This window comes from Chlorocebus sabaeus, chromosome 8 (assembly GCF_047675955.1).
Source record: "Chlorocebus sabaeus isolate Y175 chromosome 8, mChlSab1.0.hap1, whole genome shotgun sequence".
Lineage (NCBI taxonomy): Eukaryota > Metazoa > Chordata > Mammalia > Primates > Cercopithecidae > Chlorocebus > Chlorocebus sabaeus.
In genome coordinates, this window is record NC_132911.1 from 55,655,349 (window position 1) to 55,679,313 (window position 23,965).

Below are 23,965 nucleotides of genomic sequence, written 5' to 3' on the forward strand. Positions count from 1 at the left end.
ATTATATTGATGTGATTTTTATTACTTGTTTAGAGAAATTCAAAAAATGACTTGCCAGTGAGAGAGTGGAAAGCAAATTTTTGCTGTAATTACAGCAGTCATATGAGCGAATCTCCAAAACACTGATTTATCACACACATGCACACACACACGAAGGTGTTCATTTATTTCTATTTAACCTGAAATACAAGAATAGAGATACATAGAGATATATCCTTATATTTACATGAAAAGCTTTAAATGAAAATCAAATAATATTGTAATCAGCCACAATAAATTATTTAGGTAAAGCCTATTGCTTTAGTAAGGTTGTCAGAATACAACCATATGCTTATTAAATCGAAGGCTTCCATTATTTAAAAATTTACAAAGAGACAGTAAGACTGATTTTCATTATTTTAGTCATATTCATGATCCCATTATACATTTAAAAAATCAATTACTGGATTTGTTGAAGAGCTTTCTCAGCAATAAATATTAGCAACTATTTGATTTAAAGTAGAAACCCCTAACTTATTGATTATTAACACTAAGTCATACCAAGGAATAAGTGGAGATTTTAATGTTGGACACCACTTCTGGTGACCTTGTTGAAAATCAGTTTTCTCAATATTTCTCCCCTGAAATTATGGAAATTAGATTAAATGTTCCTCAAAGACTCTTTCAGCTCTTAATTTTATGTTGATAAAACCTTCTTTAAATGAAAATGCAGATGATGGTAAGGAAATTGGCAATACTTTTACCACATTCCTTAAAAACACTTTCCAATAACACGTTCTTCTAAAATGCATATTATATAATAAACCTTTACAGAAAGAGAGCAAATGAGAGACATTTCTATGTTACGTACACATTGAAATTTACGTACGGCAATTGAATTCCTCTACTGTTACTGAAACAACTGCACGTCCTTGGAGTCTCCTGGGATATTCACAGGTAGCCGCAGCCTGGGTGTGGCCGTGTTGGGCAAAGCCTTGTAAAAACTCCTCCAGCCACATCAGATCACAGTCACAAACCAGGACGTTAGAATCCAGACGCCTAGGAATGCAGGCAAGAAGTACAACTGTTAAAAGGGACTATTAATTTATATGATAAATCTTTTGAATGGTAATATTTAATTTCCCCCTGATTTACCTTGTCTGTTATATTTTTGACTCCAGGATTCTATTAACCAATAAACAGATTTTAAGAATCACTTAACTTGTTGCATATCTTGCACAGAGTAGACACATTTTCATATTAACCATGTTTTTGAGAAGTCACTTTAAAACTGGAAAAGCGGTTTTCCCTTAATGTGCACTATGTCTATTATAAATAATTGTGAGGTGAAATGAATCCTTATTTGTTTTAGAGAAATGTAGAATTAAAACTGTAAGTATGGCCAGGTGCAGTGGCTCATGCCTGTAATTCAAGCGCTTTGGGAGGCCTAGGCAAAAGCATTACTCAAAGCCAGGAGTCTGAGACCAGCCTAGGCATTCTAGCAAAGTTCCATCTCCAAAGATAAAAATTTTCTTTAATTTCTTTATGGTTTCAACTTTTATTCTAGATTCAGGGGTACATGTGCAGTTTGTTACCTGAGTATATTGCATAATGCTGAGGTTTGCGGTCCTGTTGATCCCATCACCAACGTACTCAACATAGTACCCAATAGTTTTACTAGGCCGGGCGCGGTGGCTCAAGCCTGTAATCCCAGCACTTTGGGAGGCCGAGACGGGCGGATCACGAGGTCAGGAGATCGAGACCATCCTGGTTAACATGGTGAAACCCCGTCTCTACTAAAAAATACAAAAAACTAGCTGGGCGAGGTGGCGGGCGCCTGTAGTCCCAGCTACTCAGGAGGCTGAGGCAGGAGAATGGCGTGAACCCGGGAGGCGGAGCTTGCAGTGAGCTGAGATCCGGCCACTGCACTCCAGCCTGGGTGACAGAGCGAGACTCCGTCTCAAAAAAAAAAAAAAAAAAAAAAAATAGTTTTACAACCCTCACTCCCCTCCCTCCCTTCCCTCACCAGTAGTCCCTAGTGTCTATCATTGTCATTTTTATAACTATGAGCATCCAATATTTAGATCCCACTTATAAGTGAGAACATATGGTTTTTGGTTTACTGTTCCTGCATTAATTCACTTAGGATAATGGCCTTCAGTTATAGACATGTTGGGTAAAGGACATTATTTCATTATTTTTTATGGCTGTGTATACAATTTTTTTAGTTAGCCAGGCATGGTGGCACCCGCCTATAGTCCCAGCCACTTGGGAGGCTGAGGTAGGAGAACCACTTGAGCCCAGGAGTTGGAGGCTGCAGTGAGCTGTGAAGGCACCACTGCGCTCCAGCCTGGGTGACAAAGTGAGACCCTGTCCCAAAAGCAAAAACAAACAAACAAACAAAAAAGCTGTAAGTATGGAAGTGTTCCAGTTTGCTTTGTTTATGTGTTATAGGACAAGGAAGCCGTAATGTGGTGGTGGTATTTCAATATTTTTGGATTACTCAAAAGAGTGGTAGAAGCTTTGCTGCCCAAAGGAGCCTTATAAATGTGACGTGTGATCCACGCAGCTCCCCCAGGAAGTTGGCTTTTTTTCTTTTGTAAACTCCTTGGCATTAATATGGATAGGCATGTGTTCTCTGTGTTTTCTATTTGCTCTAAAGGACAGAAGCCAAGCTTTCCTTTTTTGTAATGCTCAAAGTCCCGGTTAGAAAGTCCCCCTCTGGAATTGCCACATGCAGACTGTAATAGGGAGGCAATGGCTCTTTTCATTTCTTTATGGTGTTTCCTAATATAGGCACACAAGTTATTCATTTTTGCCAAGTTTTACTGTACTTCACTAATTTTTTCTAGCATATTTTTCCTCATTGAAATAAAATAGATCACCAAAGAGATTTATGTGTATGTACCTCCATTCTTGCCAAAAGATGTCTGGCAAAAAGGTACAGAAATGATTAATACTTTTTTCATTTCTCCCAATGGATTAAAAAGGGAGCTTTTGCTAAGTGGAATTCACAAGTCTGTCTATGGTGGCAACTGGATCACACTCTATGCAAGGAAGTCCAGCAATGAAACAGTAATGTGAACATATTTACAATAGGTGTTAAATTGCTTCTACCTGATTGTAAGAAGTAGTGTCCTATGTGACTGGAGGAGAATACAAAATGCCATAATTTTAACAACTTTTAATCAAAATTATTCATGCACAAAAGTCCTTACAAATATGGAAAACAAACACACAAATACAAATTAAATCTAAAGATATCAATTTGCAAATAAAAAAATCACTTCACTGTATTAATTTAGAAATTTGCATCAATGTCATGATACTGGAAGAGACAAACCTGAAAGTAAAAAATTGTGCTATTCTCTAGACGTAGAAATTAAAACACTTTCTAAAACAACTGTATACATTTTAATAAAATTAAGAAAGTCTTATTATCTGACAGTTTCATAAAATGTTTTGTAGATACCCAATTCATATGACTAATTTTTATAACTGTATCTAAATTTTATTATATTGCCCTGAAAATGATAGCTATATTTAGTAGCTTTAAATTGCTAAAGGGAAAAAAATTTGCACTTATTGAAAAATTAGTTAACCATATAGATATTATTTGCTTAATGTTTCCAACAAGACTTCACACTAACATGAGAATATAAAGCCATGGCTAAAGTAGGGAATTCTGTCAGCCTTGTCGGGAGTGAGGTGTAAGTCATAAAAGTCAACTAGCACTTGTTCAGGAGAGTGCTGTTGGTTCAGCGGGCCTTGGCTGTTCCTTGTCACTGACTGATTTATTGTACCAGCTACATGGCTATAAAACAGATCTTGTTCAACAGTATTGTGTTCAACATTCACATTTACATTTTGAGTTTAATTTCTTGTAATTTTCTCAAAAAGGAGCATACAAGAACTTACTCCTCTAAATATAAAGGAGTAAGTTCTCGCTTCAACATCACCATGACATTCGTCTAAAATGAACATAAGCAAGGATGTGAATATACATCCCCTGGGAGCATCCTGAGCATGGCAGCCTCACCATGCAGTTGTCCCATTTCCCAGAGTCAGCACTGCTTACTTATCGCCTTCCCTCAGTTATACCTTCCCTTATGCATCCTCATGCTTATGTGTTTTGGTAACAACTGAGCACAAGATTTCATTTCTTTCTAATTATTATTTTCATTTTAAGATACTCATCCATAGTGGAGTTGCAAAACATGAAGAAAACAACAAAAGGATACAGATTTTCACTTGCCAATTGAAAAACTCCTTTTGTGTTTGGAAAATAATCGTAGTAAAACTATACTTTCATATGATAATCTGAGTAATCTTTATAAATAATTTTCAAATTTATCATGAGAAAACATTTTCAAAATTTTGCGTATAATTTAGAGCCATGATTATTGAAAACTAAGAAGCAATAGAGTCAATCAATAAGAAAGATGGTTCTTATGAACCTTTATTAGACTATACTAAATATTGGATACACTATGTTTAAAATCCTTATTTTACTGTTCTCCATTTTGAAAGTGCTCTTACATCAAATATCATACCAAGTATAATAAATGAAAGCCCCTCTGATGGTATGCAGTCAAGAATCACAGCACTAAAATAATTACTCACTTGGATATATTCTCTGCTCAATGAAAAATTTCAAAGGAAAAAAGTGGTGCCAGGTAAATTAATCTTTTCCATTTGAAAACAGTAACACCTCACTTGTACTTACAGAATCCCTTTCACTTAAAGATCCAAAAACACTTTTAAATGAAACAAAATCAAGAACATTTTATTGATTTTTATAGTCCACTTGTGAAGGGTGTGATCGTCATGAGTTAGAAATGGTATGACAGATGGAGAACCCAGCATTGGGTGACCTTCATAGTGCCAAGCCTGGAGTCAAGGGAAGAATTCCCACTGGTTTCTCAGCCTCACATGCTATCAGTGAGTGGACACTCCTCAGTTGAAAAACTTTATTGTTGAAGGTGGAATTTATTTAATAGTAGGTGTAGCCCTCTATTGCTCTCCTATATTCTGTTGTTCTCATCTAAATTGTAGCCTAAATAAGACACGAGTTGAGGATTTGGAATAAACAGATGCCCAGTTTGCACCCCATCTTGGACCCATCAGGATTTCATGGACCCTGAGCAGTTTGCTTAAATCATCTGTATGTCAGTTTCCCACAAAATAAGTTCATAAAATAAAGATACTTCATCAAAATAACAAACTAAAAAAAATCATCTGAAAACATTTGGATGCACAGTGCATGCATGTAAGGTGCATACTGGCACATCACTGTAAGGAGAACTCCCTTGGCCTCTTTATTGGCAGTTATTTTTGCATGTGTGTTCCAGCAATGGAGTGAATGCTGTTTCAGTAAATGTAAGAGGAGGCTGGAACAAAAAGCTGCTACTAAGATTTAACAGGAAAGAATAATAAAAAGAGATTAGAAAAAACTAAGGGATTTGGCACTTCAAAACTTTCTCTGAGTCACAGAAGGCAAGAATGACCCAGATAGAAATTTATATAGACAAGAAACACTGCATGGGAATTATAATTGCAAATATACAAAGACAGTGATTCTAACCATATTTGATGTAACAAATTCAAAAAAAGAGAGAAAACAGACAAGTAGAAAATAATACACAATATTTCTCCCACCACCAAAATGGAACATCCTATGACCATGTTACAAAATGTCTTGGCATTTTGCATATCCCACATAGGACTGAAAAACAAGAATAAATGGATGTGTTATTCCAAATGGCTGGTGCAGCCAGTTCTGACAAGTAAGAAAACTTTGGCAAAAAGCAGTCATCATAGATGGAACTGGAAGCCATTATCTTTAGTGAAATAACTTAGAAACAGAAAGTCAAATACCTCATGTTTTCAAGCTTACAAGTGGGAGCTAAATAATGCATACACATGGATGTCGGGAGTGAAATAATGGACATTGGAGAATCAGAAAAGTGAGAGGGTAGAGTGGGCATGAGGCATGAGAAATTATCTAATGGGTGCAGTGTACACTATTAGGGTCATGGCTACACTAAAAACCCAGATTTCACCACTATGCTATATATCCATGTAACAAATCTACACTCGTACCACTTTACAGATAGATTAGATAGATAGATAGATAGATAGATAGATAGATAGATAGATAGATAGATAGATAGATAGACAGATAGATATGGTCAGTTGATGACCATATCCAAGACTTTTGAGGGCTTAGATACAGTCAAAGAACATCAAGAAGATTGGGAAGCAGCATTATGTGTGTCTGACATGAGAATTACCAAGAAAGTAGGAAATAAAGACTTGAAGAAAAGGATTAGGAGTGGATGAAATGTCTCCTTGATTAAACTCAAAGATTACAAGTGTTATTTCTGGGCACCAGTTGGGCCTGGATTTATTTTCCTCAAGGCTCTGATTTTTACTTAATCATAACATTCTCTTGCTCATGGACCTGTGTCTAGGAACACGATATTAGAAGAGCAACCACAACAAAAGTGGCCTCTGTATTAGGCCATTCTTGAATTGCCACAAAAAATACCTAAGACTGGGTAATTTATAAGAAAAGAGATTTAATTGGCTTATGGTTCTGTAGGCTGAACAGGAAGCATAGTGCCAGCATTAGTTCTGGAGGAGGCCTCAGGAAGCTTTTACTCATGGTGGAAGGAGGAGCAGAAGCAGGCACTTCACATGGTGAAAGCAGGAGAAAGAGTGGAGAGCGACACAGGTTATAATGACCAGATCTCAAGAAAACACACTCAATATTGGGCAGACAGCACCCAGCCATGAAGGATCTGCCCCCAAGAACCTCCCATCATTCCCCACATCTGACACTAGGGATTACAATTGCACATAAGATTTAGAGGGGACAACATCCAAACTATATTAGCCTCTGATATGGTTTGGCTGTGTCTCCACCCAAATCTCACCTTGAAATGTAAAAATCCCTACATGTCAAGGGCAGGGCCAGGTGAAGATAATTGAGTCATGGGGGTGGTTTCCCCCATACTGTTCTCATGGTAGTGAATAAGTCTCACAAGATCTGATGGTTTTATAAATGGGAGTTCCCCTGCACAGGTTCGCTTGCCTGCTGCCATGTAAGACATTCCTTTGCTCTTTCTTTATCTTCTGCCATGATTGTGAGGCCTTCCTAGCCATGTGGAAATGTGAGTCCATTAAACCTCTTTTTCTTTATAAATTACCCAGTCTCATGTGTGTCTTTATTAGCAGTATGAGAACAGACTAATATAGTAAATTGGTACCGGGAGTGGGACACTGCTGTAAAGATTCCCAAAAATGTAGAAGGGACTTTGGAACTGGATAACAGGCAGATGTTGGAACAGTTTAGAGGGTTAAGAAGCAGATAGAAAATTGTTTGAAAGTTTAGAACTTCCTAGAGACCTGGAGGGCTCAGAAGACAGGGAGATGTGGGAAAACTTGGAATTTCCTAGAGACATGTTTAATAGCTTTGACCAAAATGCTGATAGTGACATGGACAATAAAATCCAGACTGAGGTAGTCTCAGATGGAGATGGGGAACTTCTTGGGAACTGGAATGAAGGTCACTCTTGCTATGCAAAGAGGCTGGTGGTATTTTGCCCCTGCCCTAGAGATCTGTGGAAATTTGAACTTGAGAGAGATGATTTCAGGTATCTGGTGGAAGAAATTTCTGGTTGGCGAAGCTTTCAAGAGGTGACAGTGCATAAAAATTTTGAAAATTTGTAGCCTGATGATGCAGTAGAAAAGAAAAACCCATTTTCTGGGGAGAAATTCATGCTGGCTGCAGAAATACGAAAAGTCATGAGGGGCCAAATGCTAATCACCAAGACAATGGGGAAAATGTCTCCAGGGTATGTCAGAGAACTTCATGGCAGCTCCTCCCATCAATGGCCTGGAGGCCTAGGAGGGAAAAATGATTTCATGGACTGGGCCTAGGGCCCCCCTTTTCTATGCAGTTTCTGAACATGGTGCCCTGCATCCCAGCTGTTTCAGCTCTAGCCATGACTAAAAGGGGTCAACATACTTCTCAGGTCATTGCTTCAGAGGGTGAAGTCCAGAGCCTTAGCAGCTTACATGTGGTGTTGGGCCTGTGGGAGTACTGAAGTCAAGAATTGAGGTTTGGGAACCTCCACCTAGATTTCAGAGAACGTTAAGAAATACCTGAATGTCCATGCAGAAGTTTGCTGCAGGGATGGGGCCCTCATGGAGAACCTCTGCCAGGGCAGTGTGGAAGGAAAATATGGGGTTGGAGCCCCCACACAGAGTCCCTACTGGGGCACTGCCTAGTGGAGCTGTGAGAAGAGGGCCAACATCCTCCAGACCCCAGAATGGTAGACCCACTGACAACTTGTACTGTGCACCTGGAAAAGCTGCAGACACTCAACACACCCCATGAAAGAAACCAGGAAGGAGGCTGTGCCCTCCAAAGCCACAGAAGCAGAGCTGCCCAAGACCATGGGAGCCCACCTCTTTCATCAATATGGCCGGTTCGTGAGACATGGAGTCAAAGGAAATCATTTTGGAGCTTTAAGATTCGAATGTCCCACTGGATTTTGGACTTGCATAGGACTTGTAGCCCCTTCATTCTAGCCAATTTCTGCCATTTGGAATGACTGTATTTACCCAACACCTGAACCCCCATTTTATGTAGGAAATAACTAACTTGCTTTTGATTTTACAGGCTCATAGGAAGACAGGACTTGCCTTGTCTCAGATGAAACTTTGGACTGTGGACTTTTGAGTTAATGCCGAAATGAGTCAAGACTTTGGGGGACTGTTGGGAAGGTATGATTTATTTTCAAATGTGAGGACATGAGATTTGGGAGGGGCCAAGGGTGGAATGATATAGTTTGACTATGTCCCCACCCAAATCTCATCTTGAATTGTAATAATCCCCATGTGTCAAGGGTACTAAATCACAGGAGCAGTTTCCCCCATATTGTTCTCACGGTAGTGAATAAGTTTTATGAGATCTGATGGTTTTATAAATGGGAGTTCCCTGCACAGGCTCTCTTGCCTGCCACCACGTAAGACATTCCTTTGCTCTCTCTTCATCTTCTGCCATGACTGTGAGGCTTCCCCAGTCATGAGGAACTGTGAGTCTGTTAAACCTCTTTTTCTTTATAAACTACCCAGTCACAGGTATCTTTATTAGCAGCATGAGAACAGACTAATACAGCCTCCAAGGCCCGTGATGGATACACCTGTGTGAGTTTTCCACTATGTGCTCCCTGACTGACATCTGGGAAGCAGGCATCTATCCTTTTCTGATAACTGGAACTTATACTTGTGTTTGGGGTTGAGGATTGGGGTGGGGGCGGGGGGCAGTAACCACAAAATAAAACATCGACAGTGTAGAAGGCTACACACAGATGGAAGTGAAGAGACAGCTGGAATGAAGGAGGGTGGAGACACTGGTATAAAAAAGTGATGGACATCAGCCCACGGACCAGAGTAAGGAAGGCGTGGAGAACACAGACTTTGCAAGCATGGGGATTTTTGTTTTGTTTTGCTTAATGTAGGAGGAAATGAGTAGGAAGACAACTCCGTACAACAAGGGAAAACTGAAGCCTGGCCCGAGGAATCAGATTTTCTTTGGAACTTCTCACATCTCTTTACTCATAAAAAAGTTAAAGGAAAAGGAAGTCTTGGGAGTCTTTAGATTTAGCCAGCAAGGATATTACAGAGAACTGAGGAAAACTTCTATTTTCAATACTCCTTTCAAATGTCACTTCTAAGAGAATACATGAAAGCCCAGAAGACTATCTGGGTTCTCTATCGCTCTGCAGTTAATAAAACCATTTTCTCCCTAACATGCTAGAATTGCAATGTCTTTCACAGCAAAAGCAGGAGAAGGCAACCAACCATTGTTTGGGATTTATTTTGGAGGAAATTATAAGATTTTTGGGTTAATGCACTTGCTTTCACTTACAATCTTTTTAATGAATCCAGATTAGAAAAGCTCCCAGCCGGGATTTTAGATAATTTGTTGTTATGCAAAAATCTGAAAAACAAAAGATAAACTTTAATCACCACACAATAATAATGAGTTTGACAAACAAAACCTTTCTTTTCACCTAACTGTAAATCCAATACCTTTTTTGAAATATTTCAGTGAGAAAGGGCAAACAGAAGTCAGAGTGTCATTTACACAACCATCTGTTTTAAAGATTTACATATCTCTATCTACCACTACTATATGGGTATTTTTTCACATCTGTATACTTTTGATTTTTTTAGTTTACTTAGAGATTACAAATGCTAAAGAGAAATCCATAAAAATAAATATTTAAGTATGATGAAATCAAAGTAAATAGTCAATGTATTCATTATCAGCATGCAATATACACATATATCAAATCAGCATGTTGTACACCTTGAATGCATACAATTTGTATTTGTGAACTAAATATTTTAAATTTAAAAATAATGGCACAGGCCAGGCATGGTGGCTCAGGCCTGTAATCCTAGCATTTTGGGAGGACAAGCTGGGCAGATGACTTAAGGTCAGGAGTTTGAGACCAGCCTGGCTGACATGGTGAAACCCTGTCTCTACCAAAAATACAAAAATTAGCCAGGCATGGTGGCAGGTGCCTGTAATCCAAGCTACTCCAGAGGCTGAGGCATGAGAATTGCTTAAACCGGGGAGGTGGAGGTTTTAGTGAAGTGAGATCGCACCCCTGCACTCCAGCCTGCGTGACAGAGCAAGACTCTGTCTCAAAAAAAAAATAAAAAATAAAAAAAGGGGAACAACAATATATGACAACAGATGCCTGCAGGTGCCTGAGTAACTGACGTAATCCTGCACGTGTGGGATCACATGGAGATGTGCAAGCTCTGCCTGTCGCTTACTGGCCAGCACAGTTTTGCTGATCCAGAGTTCCACTGGATGCTACTGTGGTTGCTGCTCAGTCAGCCATTTCTACATGTCCAGGGCCAGATCACAGAGAGGTGCACTTATGAGGCCGTGCCCCCTGTGAGGTGATGGAGGGTGGTGGGAGGAGGAGAAGATCTAGGCCTCAGTACTTCTTCCTCTCCCTCCACCCAAGCAGTACTGCACTGGCTTTGGCTCCCTCCATGCTGCCTTGGCTATACCCATTCTCCTCGTTATGACCAGAGAAATTATGACCAAGAAAATCACCAGCCAGGGACTGTCTAGTCACGAGGACCAGTGAATACATATTCGCAAAGAGCCCATGTGTGAAGAGAGAAAACACGATGGTCTCTGCAATACAGAGAAAAGATGGAAACCAGTTTTATTAAAACTCAAGGATATTAGCATAAATAATCAATTTATATCTTAAACTTAACAATTAGCTACATCCAGCCACTTTATGAACTATACTTCATGACTAGTACCTCTGTCACAAAATTAAATAAAATCAGGTGGCCATATTTTCTTATCAGTGTTTTGCCTTTATGTTTTTGGCTTTATTTTAACTATATTAAGCATTAAGGTCAAGGGGAGTGAGCTGGGGCCAAACTATTTCTACTATTTTGGGAACTTGAATTTCATTGATGCACATCTGAGAAGATAAAAAGTTTTCCTGATCCTTCCTATTTTGATTCCCTGTGCTTGTCTTTACCGGCCCCATCTGATTCACCCAACTCAGAAGCATTGGCTAGAGATGATGACGTGAAGATGGATATTGACAAAGACTCTCTTCTTGACCAAACGCTACACAGGTTCTCCTGAGCTCTTTTCCAACTAGACCTGACTTTTGGCTTTCCACGTCCATCTCTACATTGTCCAATTTTAGTAAGAACCCTGCTACTAAGTTTAACCAGCACCTCCCGCCCCTTGACACCTGAAATTCCTCATCCGCATCATTTCCCATGTGATATTTGATCATCACCAAGCGTCCTGTTAAATAGGGTCACCCTGAGCCTTTCCCCTAATGTTTCCTCTGAGTGGTTTTCCATCCATTGACTCCACCCTGCTCCTGGGCTATCAACTCCCACTTGCTCATGGCGTATTTGGAATTCAGCCCAATCTTTCTCCCCCAGTGCATAACTCCATTGCACAGGGGCCCTATACCTATACCTGTCACCATGGCCCTCCTTGAATAACATCTTTCTTGCCGTGCCTTAACAAGTGTTGTTGAATAACTTTTTCTTCAACAGTGTGCAGATGTATGACGCAGTAATTCTCATTCTCTACATCAAGCCCTAGCCGTATGCCATTTCCTTATCTTGGGGAACACTGGAACACTGGAACAGAGTTTCATGATGGAGAAACAACTTATAGTAGATTGCACTGAACCTCAGGAAAAGCCAAATTACCAGGACAATTTATGCCTGCTTTATTTTTGCTAGGTAAAATCAAAGCTTTCTTCATTATTTTATAAGTAGTGCAGTTCTGCAAGATAACAACAGTAGAAAGACTGTTGTTCTTTCTTTAAATGTATTTTAGAGGCTGGAAATTGCATCCACGATTGAATATTGAAAGATGTTATTTATTTTCCAAGCCAAGCAGACCAGAATTTATTGCTTAACAGACAAAACAAATCAAAAGAAAAGTAAAACATTTCCATCATCACAGATTTTGAAGCAAGGTATGAAGCAAGGTATGTAAATATTGAAAAATCATTCTTGAATTTTTTTCTTAATTTTGTACAAATGGTGACAAAATATCCAAATCAATGATATTTTACAACAGTTTATGTCAAACATGTTATATGATTCCCAAATCAGATATTACTGCTACTTGATATTTCTATAACAATTTCCTTTCAAGCAGATTAATCTAAGTCTCAGTCCTTTTATGTATAAAGGAGAAATTATGATAATAATTGTCATTGTTTATCTCCTAGAATACTATCCTAGTAGTATTCAGTAAATTAAAACAGTAGTACTGTTTTAGCAGTACTGATTTGCATGGGGTGCAAAAATGTGTGCTTGTAGTTTCTTTTTTTTCCTCTCTTCTTTCCAACTTTCCTGAAATTAATCTTCAAAACAGTTCTGCAATGCATTTGTTGATTTCTGCTTGTAGACGACTTTGATTGCTTTACTCCCAACAAGAAGCTGAAAATCACTTCTTCCTGTGTTAAAAAGTTTAGATAGATAGATAGATAGATAGATAGATAGATTTTTTTTTTCTTTTGAGACAGAGTCTCACTCTTGCCAGGCTGCAGTGCAGTGGCATGATCTCGGCTCATTGAAACCTCCGCCTCCTGGGTTCAAGTGATTCTCCTGACACAGCCTCCTAAGTATCTACAGGCACACACCACCACACCCAGCTAATTTTTCGTATTTTTAGAAGAGACAGGGTTTCACCATGTTGGCCAGAATGGTCTCGATCTCTTGACATCGTGACCGCCTGCCCCAGCCTCCCAAAGTGCTGGGATTACAGGCGGGAGCCACTGCACCCAGCCGAAAAGTTTATATAATTATTTGCTGCTGCTGTCTTCTGTCAAAGATGCTTGATCAAAAAAAATAGTATTTGAGCAGTATCTAATTTTATACAAAGTTTATACAGAGTTTATACAAAGACTTGTCTCCTTCCTGTGACAGAAGCATGCATATTATCCAAAAAAGTCAAGTAATGAATGAGCACTTTCCTCATAAATGTTCTAAGAAAGTAAATCTTCTGCCTAAGGTTTAGGTTAATGTTTCAAGCTGTATCCCTTGAAAATCCAGGAGACTTTTGAGAAGCAGAGTAAAAGTCATATTCAGATCCTACTCCTTGAGAAAACTTCTTGAAATGGCCTCAGCTTTAGTGAGGTGCATACCAGATAGAGACAACATTGTCCAGTCTGGTGGACTCTGTGTTCTTTAATACCAACCATAAATTTTTAGCCAAAAAGTCCAAATTCTGTAATGCTTGACATACTTTAATGAAAGCACTACTTCGATTTTCTGCCTGAGCACCAAGCTCTAAAGCAACTTGAACATTCTAATCCACGTGGCTCCACTAAATGTGCTTGGATTCTTTTGCTTGGTAACATAATAGTAAGTAGTTGATTGTGTTTGAAGATAAGACTTATCTTTTGGAGAAAACTTAACTTGGTAAAGTGAAGATTTTCAAATCAATCCTTCTTTTTATAGAAAAGAGGGAGATACAGGACTTCCTTGATTGTATTGAGATCATGACTTCACTGAAAAGAACATTCCTACCCAGGTGTTAGAAGTTAGTGCTTATAAATATAACACAAAGGGGCTTTTGTCAAATCATGACAATAAAGAACCATTCTAGGCATTGTGCTGCTGCTGCTGAATGCACATTACTTGACTATGTGCAGTTCGCAGATAAAGTCATGGTAAATTTGCTTGAATTTAGAAATGCCTTAATAGGATAATTTTAGCAATAAAAATATTATTTCAGCAAACAAATGTCAAAGTTACGGGGAAAAGAATTTTAGTCCAAAATAGTGAAGTAGATATGCAAATCTTCCTCAATCTCTTTTGAGTCTCCACTGAAATAATTACCGGGATGCTTAATATGAACAAATATATCCACATTCATCAAGAAGGCAGAATGTGGACGGTCACCAACAGATAAGAGTATTCAGCAAATTCTGGATAAATAAAATCCATGAGAAAATGTTGACAGATGAAATAAGAGAGAAAGCTGCAGCCCAGAGAATCCTATGAGGCAGGAGCAGTCTGACTGTGTGTCCCCCAGAGACCCCAAACAGTTAAGGCAGGGGCAGAGGAGGGAGAAGTGAGATTGCAAACAAGGGTTCACAAATACCTGGATGGAGAAACACAATAATTAGTAGCCACCATCCATATAGAACACCAACAGCTAAGAGGAAAAATGTTAATGATATAGTGATAGATGAGATAGACATAGAAATAGAGATTTTTTCCAAAGAAATTGAACAAATTGAAAGAAGAAAAGTAATGGAATTTTTGTGGAGCTGAAACCCAAGCGAAAAAGCCTTCCTCATTCTGGAATTTTAGGAAGATAAACCTGCATTTTACTTCCTATTGTGCAAACTAAAATTTACACCAAAGGGGAAATTTTGTAAGAAAATAAACTTATCTAAAAGAGAGCAGGTGAACCTCACACTACCAATTGAAATGCTTCTAATTTCAAATGTCAATAGACAATGAAGAATCACAAGGCATGGGAAGTTAATTAGGAACATGAAAAAGAAAGACCAATATTTTAAAAAAGGAAAACAATGCCAGAAGAAATAGAGAAATTCCAATAACTAGAGAAATAAAGTAAGAGAGCATTACAATTATTACATGTACTCAGAGACTTCAATATATATCATACTTATAAAATAAGGATAAGCTTCTATAGAAGATAAATAAATAGGAAACAAGAAAGATCTCTTAGGAATTAAATTCTGATTAAAAAATATTTTCATGTTGTAAATGTCAAAAATTAAGTAAAACATACCAAGTTAGGAATCAAAATGACAAAATAACAGATATTATAAAACAAAAGATAAAAAATGTAGAGATCCAGATGATCTAATATTCAATTACAGTATGTGTAGAAGAGAAGACAGAAGGAATAAAGGGAAATATAGTCAAATAAATAATTAATGATAATCTTTCAAAATTGTGGATGGATTTGTCTTTACATTGAAAACTCCAATAATTGAAAAGTCTCATTCCTTGATGTAAATTTATAAGATTTCATTTTGATTTTAACTATATATTTATTTAGAGACAAGGTCTCACCCTTCACTCAGGCTGGAGTACAGTGGCACAATCATGGTTCATTGCAGCCTCAACCTGTTAGGTTCAAGCAGTCCTCCTTTCTCAGCCTCCCAAGTAGCTGAGACTACAGGTGCCTGCCATCATGCTCAGCTAATTTATTTTTATTTTTATTTTTTGTAGAGATTGGGTTTTTCTATGTTGCCCAGGCTAGTCTGGAACTCCTGGGCTCAAGCAATCCTCCCACCTCAGCCTCTCAAAGTGCTGGGAGCGCAGGCCATTACACCTGGCCTGTAAGATTTTTAAAAATAAAGAATAACCATAAAATTTTAAACCTCTCTGTGAAAATAAAATGTATTTCCTATAAAACAGAATGATAATAGGCTAGAAGAAATAGAATGGACTCTTCAAAGATCAAGGGAAACTTCTTGAACTTACAATTTTATAACAGATGACCTATCAACTAATTATGAGGAAATAATATATACAATTTCAGGCATTCAAAGATTATCAAAACTATCTCCCTTAAGACTTTTCATAGTAAGTTCTTCAACATGTGTTCCAGCAGAACAAAGAAGTAACACAAGAAAAAGGAAGAATGGAGATGAGAAATCATGGACTTCACTCAAGCAATTAGTGAAGGGAAATTCCAGGTTGATGGCAGATGACACTAATCCTAATGAAAAGTCAGTTCAAATTAGAAGACAGGGGTCTTTGGTGTAAAAGAGAAATGACATGGTTTATATAATTTGGCGATATAAAAAATGTGAAGATATTGCAAAGGCACATAATGCATTTAGAATGTCTAGGAAGAGCAAAAAATATATACAAAAGTAACAGTTCAAATATGAACCAAAGACATGACATTATTTTAAATAATTTAAATCACACAAGAAAATTGCACTTTTATTAAGACAATTATTTTTGAAGTGGCCAGATTCATAATATTTACACAAAGAGAAAGAAATAAATGTGAGCATGTTTCCTGACCCTACAATAATTTAGTTAAAATAATATATACTTTTAATTGTTCAAGGTAATTTACGGTCAACAGCAAGAAATTTCACTGTAGTTGCAGGGTAGGCTAAACATGTTGAATATCTGTGTAATATAAAGATAATAACATAGCTAACAGAGTGAAGATGTGTGTGTGTGTGTGTGTGTGTGTGTATATATATTTAGTTCACTCATCGGTATGTAATTGACCTTCTAGTGCGTGTGTGTGTGTGTGTCTGTGTGTGTGCATGCATGTGTGTGTGCATGCAGGTGTGTGTGCATGCAGGTGTGTGTGTATGTCTCACACAGGGATAAGATAAATTCTGATCTTCAGAGTGAAAATTGGTATCTTCTACAGTGGAAAAGGAATGAAATAAAAATCCATTACCTAGTTGTGACAGTTAATACTGAGTGTTAATTTGATTAGATTGAAAGATACAAAATATTGATCCTTGGTGTGCTTGTGAGGGTGTTGCCAAAGGAGATTAACATTTGAGTCGGTGGACTGGGAAAGGCAGACCCACCCTTAACCTGGGAGGGCATCATCTAATCAGTTGCCAGCGTGACCAGAATAAAAAGCAGGCAGAAGAACATGAAAAGATTAGACTGGCTTAGCCTCCCAGACTACATCTTTCTCCTGAGTTGCATTCTTTTTGTCCTCAAACATCAGACTCCAAGTTCTCAGACTGGCTTCCTTGCTCCTCAGCTTGCAGATGGTCTATTGTGGGACCTTGTGATTATGTAAGTTAATACTCCTTAATAAACTCCCCTTTATATAGCATCTATCTATCCTATTAGTTCTGTCCCTCTAGAGAACCCTAATACACTAGATAATTATGATGGCAACAACCAAAGAATATAAAAGAGAAATAGCTAAAAGAAGCTGCCTTTGGAGAAAGGGTCCAAGAGCAAGTTTTCTTTCAGGAGCTCTATTGTGTGATATTATTTGATAACACATGTCTGTACTACAAGGTTAAAATAGATACAAATATATTTAGACAATAGGAAAGAAACCAGAAGCTAAAACTTTTTTAGTTGGGCCATTCCATGCCTTCTGAGCCCACTCATGGATCCCAAGCTAAGAAGTCCTTTCTATAAAGGCAAGCCCCACTACCACTGCCATGGGCCTGCCTGCCAGGGCTTCCACACCTTCCCAGGCAGCAGGACTCTCCCCTTCCCATCTTCACAGTTTTCAGGGCTGCTGTTGGTGAGGATTTTGAGTCTTGGTGGTTTATTGGCTTCACAGCAAAAATACAAGGCTTAGTGGTTTATTGCTACACCATAGGAATACAAGGCTAACAATGTGACAAAACAAAAATTCCTTCAAATTAAAGTTGGTGTCCCATGTGTTTTGAAGGTATCAACCATTGTGATGCTAAATCTTGAACAATCCATCTGTTTTGCACCATAGCTGTCCTGCACAGGGCTGGCTCCCTGCTCACACAGGTTAGAGCAGAAAAGGAGTAGTACAACACATTTTCCTACCTCGTTTCCTATTCACGATCACATGCCTCCAGCACAAAGTAAACAAAAGCAAACCATGTGATTGTATGGCTTGCAACTGCTACACTTCCATAGGCAAATGAGGTTGCAGTAACTGCATAAGAAAGTGGTTGACTGGCTCTTCTTAGTCTTTAATTTTACTGATCTATTTTGTGTATTAATTAAGGGCATCCTTTTCTAAACATAAATTTTTAATTCAAATTTTCTTTTAGGGAAAACAGATTTCTGGTTAGGGTTAGCTATGTAATTCCACACTTTCTTCTTTTCAGAGAAAAATAGCATATCATCAGCTAGATACAATGAATTTATTAATATAAGGTATTAGAAAAACTGAAGTAGTGGAGTATCTTTATTTGATAAAAGACAAAGCAGAAGAAGGCTGTCCAAGTGCCCCTGTGGTTTGTCATTGTTTGTTTAATAAGCCTTTATTGAAATACAAAATACATCCGGGAAAGTGCAGACATTGTGATGTAGAGTACAATGCCTTGCCTGAAAGTGAACACAGCTGTGTAATTACCACCCAGCAAAAACAAAGAACACAAAACATTGCCAGGCCTACAGAGGCTCCTCCTGCCATTTCTAAAGCCCTCTCTCCCACCAAAGGTAAGCAGCATTTGACTTCTCAATACTGCGTATATTACTCCTATCTCTTAAAATTTCTTTTGAGAATAAAATAGAACTATGGAATTTCCAGTGTTTAGATTATTCTTCTCAGAATGTTTCTGACATCCATCCGTCTTGCAGTATAGTACTCTATTTTATGAATATACAACAGCTTATTTCTCTACTATTTTGTTATTGGAGACTTGAGTGGTTGTCAGTGTGGAGTTACCAGAAATAATGTTGCTGCAAATACAAGAACACATCTTCTGGTGCATACATGTGTGCATTTCTGCTGTGTATGTACCCGAAAGTGAAACTGCTAGGTCATAGGGGATGTATACGATCAACTATACAAAATTCTGCTGTAAGGTTTTGTTTGTTTGTTTGTTTCTTTCTTTCTTTTTGAGAAGGAGTCTCACTTTGCAACCCAGGCTGGAGTGCAGTGACACGATCTTGGCTCACTGCAACCTACGCCTCCCGGGTTCAAGCGATTCTCTTGCCTCAGCCTCCCGAGTAGCTGGGATTACAGGAGTATGCCACCAGGCCCAGCTACTTTTTTGTATTTTTAGCAGAGACAGGGTTTCACCATCTTGGCCAAGCTGATATCGAACTCCTGAATGAACTCAGGTGATCTGCCCACCTCGGCCTCCCAAAGTGCTGGGATTACAAGTATGAGCCACTATGCCCAGCCCCTGATGTAAGTTTTTTAAATAGGTTTCCCTCATTTGTGAAGTGCTTCTTCCTCTCTTTGGCCCTATTTTTTAATTGGCTATTTCACCTTTTCTCCATTGATCTTAAACTATAGAAAGCTTTATATTAACTCTGTTTTATAGTGCCAAGGTACAGGCTATGCCTCTAAAGCTTACGGCAAAGTGGCCTGATCTCCATGGCAATCAGATGGGTTGTACAAACGGAAAATGTAAAGCAGAAGCAAAGGACATCTAAAGGGTCAACACTTACAGTCGCTCTAATTTCAGAAGGTCTCCAAAGGTCTCTGGCTGTAGCGTTTCTAGTTGGTTGAAATGAATGTACCTGGAAGACAAAAAATCAAGTTGGTTATTCCTCGTGCTGGTGAGTAAAATAAAATGTTTAAAGAATTAGCAATTGCTTCAGCTGAAATTGTGAATTTCACTGGCTCCAACCACTATATGTCACATACGAAAATCAGAAACTCAGATATTTTGTCGCTTCTGTTCTTCACAGTCCTGGGTCTAAAAACCTGATGTTCCAAAGGGGAATCTGAAGCCCACCCAGAAAGGGGCATGATGCTGCCCCCTTTTCCCAGAGAGCCTCTTGAGTCGATGCTAACTGGTTGTTGAAATTACTCTTTTACTCATTAAAATGTTTAAAGTAAGTGAAGTTAGTGTAACAGTTAAGATTTCAAACATAATAAGATACATTACCAGTGACCACACGCTTATTTACATTTCAGAACAGAAAGAAGTGTCCTGTCTGAGGGAGTCAAAGGATGACATATTTGATATCATATGATCATCTTACTTGAAATGAATTAATCTTAACCCTGGGGGATGGATGAGAAGTAATGTGTCTTATTTTAATCCTTTTGGAATTAGTTTTTCAGACCTCAGTATCCCCTCTGTGCAACTGATCTAGGAGTTATTTCCTAAGCTTCCATTTCAGAAAGCCTTCTCCTGAAGCAGGGCAACTGAAGACAGAAAGGCTTGCATTTCCTTCAGAAATCTTGTGATGAAATGGAGAAGCATGCTTCCAAAGCAGACAGCTGAGCAGACCTTTGCGAAGCAAATCTTCCCAACAGACAGAAGGATCCATGGGGAAGGCTGCACACTCCTCTTAGAAAATTTAAATGTATTCCCTGAACCTGACTTCTCAACACAGCTTTTTCAAATACTATCAATGAAACCAACAGTAATATACAGCAGTCTATAGTGAACTGCTGAGGAAAGCACTGCAGATACAAAGTTATCATGAAAAGCAACAAAGTTTCACACCAAATTGGAAAAAGAGGATATTGTACATGTATGTGGGAAGACACAGTGCATGGTACTTGATTTTGTCAATGGGAAGCTATCAGACTTGAAGTAAGGGCAGGAAAGTAAAAAGAAAGCTTTAAGGCCGGGCGCGGTGGCTCAAGCCTGTAATCCCAGCACTTTGGGAGGCCGAGACGGGCGGATCACGAGGTCAGGAGATCGAGACCATCCTGGCTAATACGGTGAAACCCCGTCTCTACTAAAAAATACAAAAAACTAGCCGGGCGAGGTGGCGGGCGCCTGTAGTCCCAGCTACTCAGGAGGCTGAGGCAGGAGAATGGCGTGAACCCGGGAGGCGGAGCTTGCAGTGAGCTGAGATCTGGCCACAGCACTCCAGCCTGGGCGACAGAGCGAGACTCCGTCTCAAAAAAAAAAAAAAAAAAAAAAAAAAAAAAAAAAAAAAAGAAAGCTTTACAGCCCATGTTTGCATAAAATGTATTTATTTCATCACAATTAGAAATATTTTTGAAAGGAGAAAAGAAAAATGTTTAAGAAAACATAATTTTACTTCATTCCTAGGCTTCCTTCTTATAAATCATTATTATAGGAAGAGCACTTGGGACACCTAATGAAAAAGTAAAATAATCACAAGAGAATGAAAACCATGTCGCTGGAAATGTATGCTTGTTTCGGACTACGTTAGGTTGGATCCAGAGTCAGTGCTACACCATACCACTCTCTGAAATTCAGCATCCTGGCCCTTGTCTCATGCATTCCTCCCAGGAGTTCTGTTCATTTTAAAAGTGGTGACATTTTACAGTGGTGACATTGTATAAGACTCAGCAATAATTGCCTTAGGGATAGCATGAAACAATTTTACCTTGGTTGCCTTGAATTATACACACACTCACACTCACTAACAGACTCTCACACATACAGACACTCTCAGCTTCACACATACTTTTATAATCACAGACACACACTCTCACATTGTCTCACACTGACACACTGACACACTCACATGAACACACCCTCGCATGTTGACAGACTCCCTCATCCTCACACATGCTCACACTCACACACTCACTCACATATACTCATATACACTACCACACTTATGCTAACACACACACACAGTCTTGGACACTCGTGTGCACTCACACTTGTTCACATACACTCTCACATACACTAACACACACTGTCACACTCAGATGCACATCTATACACTCGCACACACTCACCTAATCTCTCACACACACTGTCATGCTCACGCTCACACTGTCTCGTACACTAACACACTTTCACACACTGACACATGTATTCACATATATGCTCACATACACTAACATAGTCACACACACATAGTCACTCCCATGCACTCACACACTGTCACCTGCAAAATCATTACCTGCATCACTGGTCTAGCACATTAAAAAGGAGGTAGGGGCTGGGAGAGAGAAAACGGATATGAGGGAGGAGTGTTGGGGGGTGACTGGCTGCTGAAAGCGGGGAAGAGAGAGAAGTCTCTGTGACTGCAGTGAAGAAAGAGCTAGAAATAGGGTCCATTACAAGGTTTCTCTTCCCAAGTGAAATGTATCACATCATTGGATTCCAATCTCTGTGTATACTGGACAGGCCCAGGCCTGTAAAGTACAAATACACATTTTATGAAGACTAGGAATAAGTGCTGATGAGGGCACCAAACTTAGCATGAAGTAAATAAGAACAACAGCAAAAAAAATTTATTGTCCTAAGTGCTTTACATGTATTTAGTCATTTTTAATTTTTTGCAACCGCACTGTGTGGTAGGTTTATAAATACCCCATTATTTAATTAGGAAAAATGTGGTACAGAGATAAGGTAATTTGTTCAGTTTCACACAGCCAGCCTCTCTAACAGCAAGCGGGATGGCCATGCACAGGCTCAGCTGACACAGAGCACTCAGAGATGAGCTATGGAAACCTGATCCAGGAATCCCAGAGCAGAGCCTTTCTTGGGTATGGAAACAGATACTCCACAGGGAGAAGGAAAGTGCCCAAGGCCACAGAGCCAATCAATGGTAAATCCAAGCCACAAACCCAGCAAAACCCAGGCTCTCTACACTCCTGTTCTCAGTTTGCCTACATTAGTGGCTTTTTAAATGTGAAGCTGTGGGGTTATTAACTGGAGGCAAGTATCGCATTCCAGTCATAAAACAAGCTAACAGGTCACAGGAAAGGAGTCACAAGCCAGGTCTGTGGTTTAGCCAAGCTAACAACTCCCAGATTTTCAAAGTGAATATTCTAGCCTATGTATAAGTTCAGCAGAAGTGTTTTTTTTTTTCCTTTCAACTTTTTAATGCTTTGGAACAATTTATTATAAAGAAAACTTGAGTTTAGCATAAGAATTTTCAAGTAGCGCTAGTATTCCTGACATCATTGATCAAATGTGCATCCTCCATAGTTTGCACAGGTGTCTGCATTGCTAGAACTAGAAAGAAAGACAGCTTTCACTTGGGAGGGCATCTTACACACTGAGCCACCTAAAACTGGGGCAAAGAGACAATCTAAAGGGTAGAATAACATACAACAGTTTATCCAATATCACATAGCTACTATGTGATTTACAATCCACAGTAATTAATAAATATAGATTTAATATTTAAATATTTCACAAGTAGCAATTCATACTTACTCTGAATTGCTCATAATTCATGAGAAATGCATAATCTCCTTTTCCACAATGCACCCACTGACAACCCACGAATCACAGAGTCCTGTCTGTTCCCCATCCCAGCCATGCTTCCCTAGAATAAATCACTGCAATCTTAGACTCACCCAGGGATGCCCTGAAGGACAAATGTTTTCTGCTGGACTTCAATCTAATGCACAGTAGGTTAAGCAACTGGTATTGGAATTCACTACCAATGAATAAGAAAAATGCATGTAAGATTATTTCCTTGCAGGAAAATAAGACAACCCAGAGAGTTCTGTTTGATTATAGTGCAAGCATAGTTAAGTTTTGTGTCCATATGATTTGCCAAATTTTCTAACAAATTTGTTTTCAAAATTTTTTTAAAACTGTAAGTCAATTTAAAGCAGTAGGATGTTTTAGGTTATATGTGTTTGGTTTATGTGATGGCTTTAGCAGATTCAAATAAGGAGGGAGTTAGCTTTGATCTCCACTGATAAGATAGCAAGAGTATCCTCTCCTACACCTTATTTTTCTAGGCTGTGGATAACCCTGTCATTTTTGGATATCTAGTGCAGGTAGATAAATATGAATGATTACTTGAGAGGATTTTAAATCTGTTTAAGTCACTTCATAAAGTT

General features: G+C 38.7%; 1 protein-coding gene and 1 long non-coding RNA gene across 2 annotated transcripts in view; one reads left to right on the forward strand and one right to left on the reverse strand.

Moving 5' to 3' along the window:
- Positions 1 to 23,965, reverse strand: part of PXDNL (peroxidasin like) — a 508,882-nt gene that overhangs the window by 160,799 nt on the left and 324,118 nt on the right. The window contains exons 5-7 of the mRNA XM_073018080.1: positions 19,666 to 19,737; positions 9,920 to 9,991; positions 869 to 1,038 (exon numbers count right to left, since the gene is read on the reverse strand). Of these exons, the coding sequence (XP_072874181.1) occupies positions 869 to 1,038; positions 9,920 to 9,991; positions 19,666 to 19,737 (314 nt within the window). The remainder of the gene's footprint in view (positions 1 to 868; positions 1,039 to 9,919; positions 9,992 to 19,665; positions 19,738 to 23,965) is intronic.
- Positions 19,651 to 23,965, forward strand: part of LOC140712193 (uncharacterized) — a 43,382-nt gene continuing 39,067 nt past the window's right edge. Inside the window, exon 1 of the long non-coding RNA XR_012093681.1 lies at positions 19,651 to 19,776. This is a non-coding gene — a long non-coding RNA (uncharacterized lncRNA). The remainder of the gene's footprint in view (positions 19,777 to 23,965) is intronic.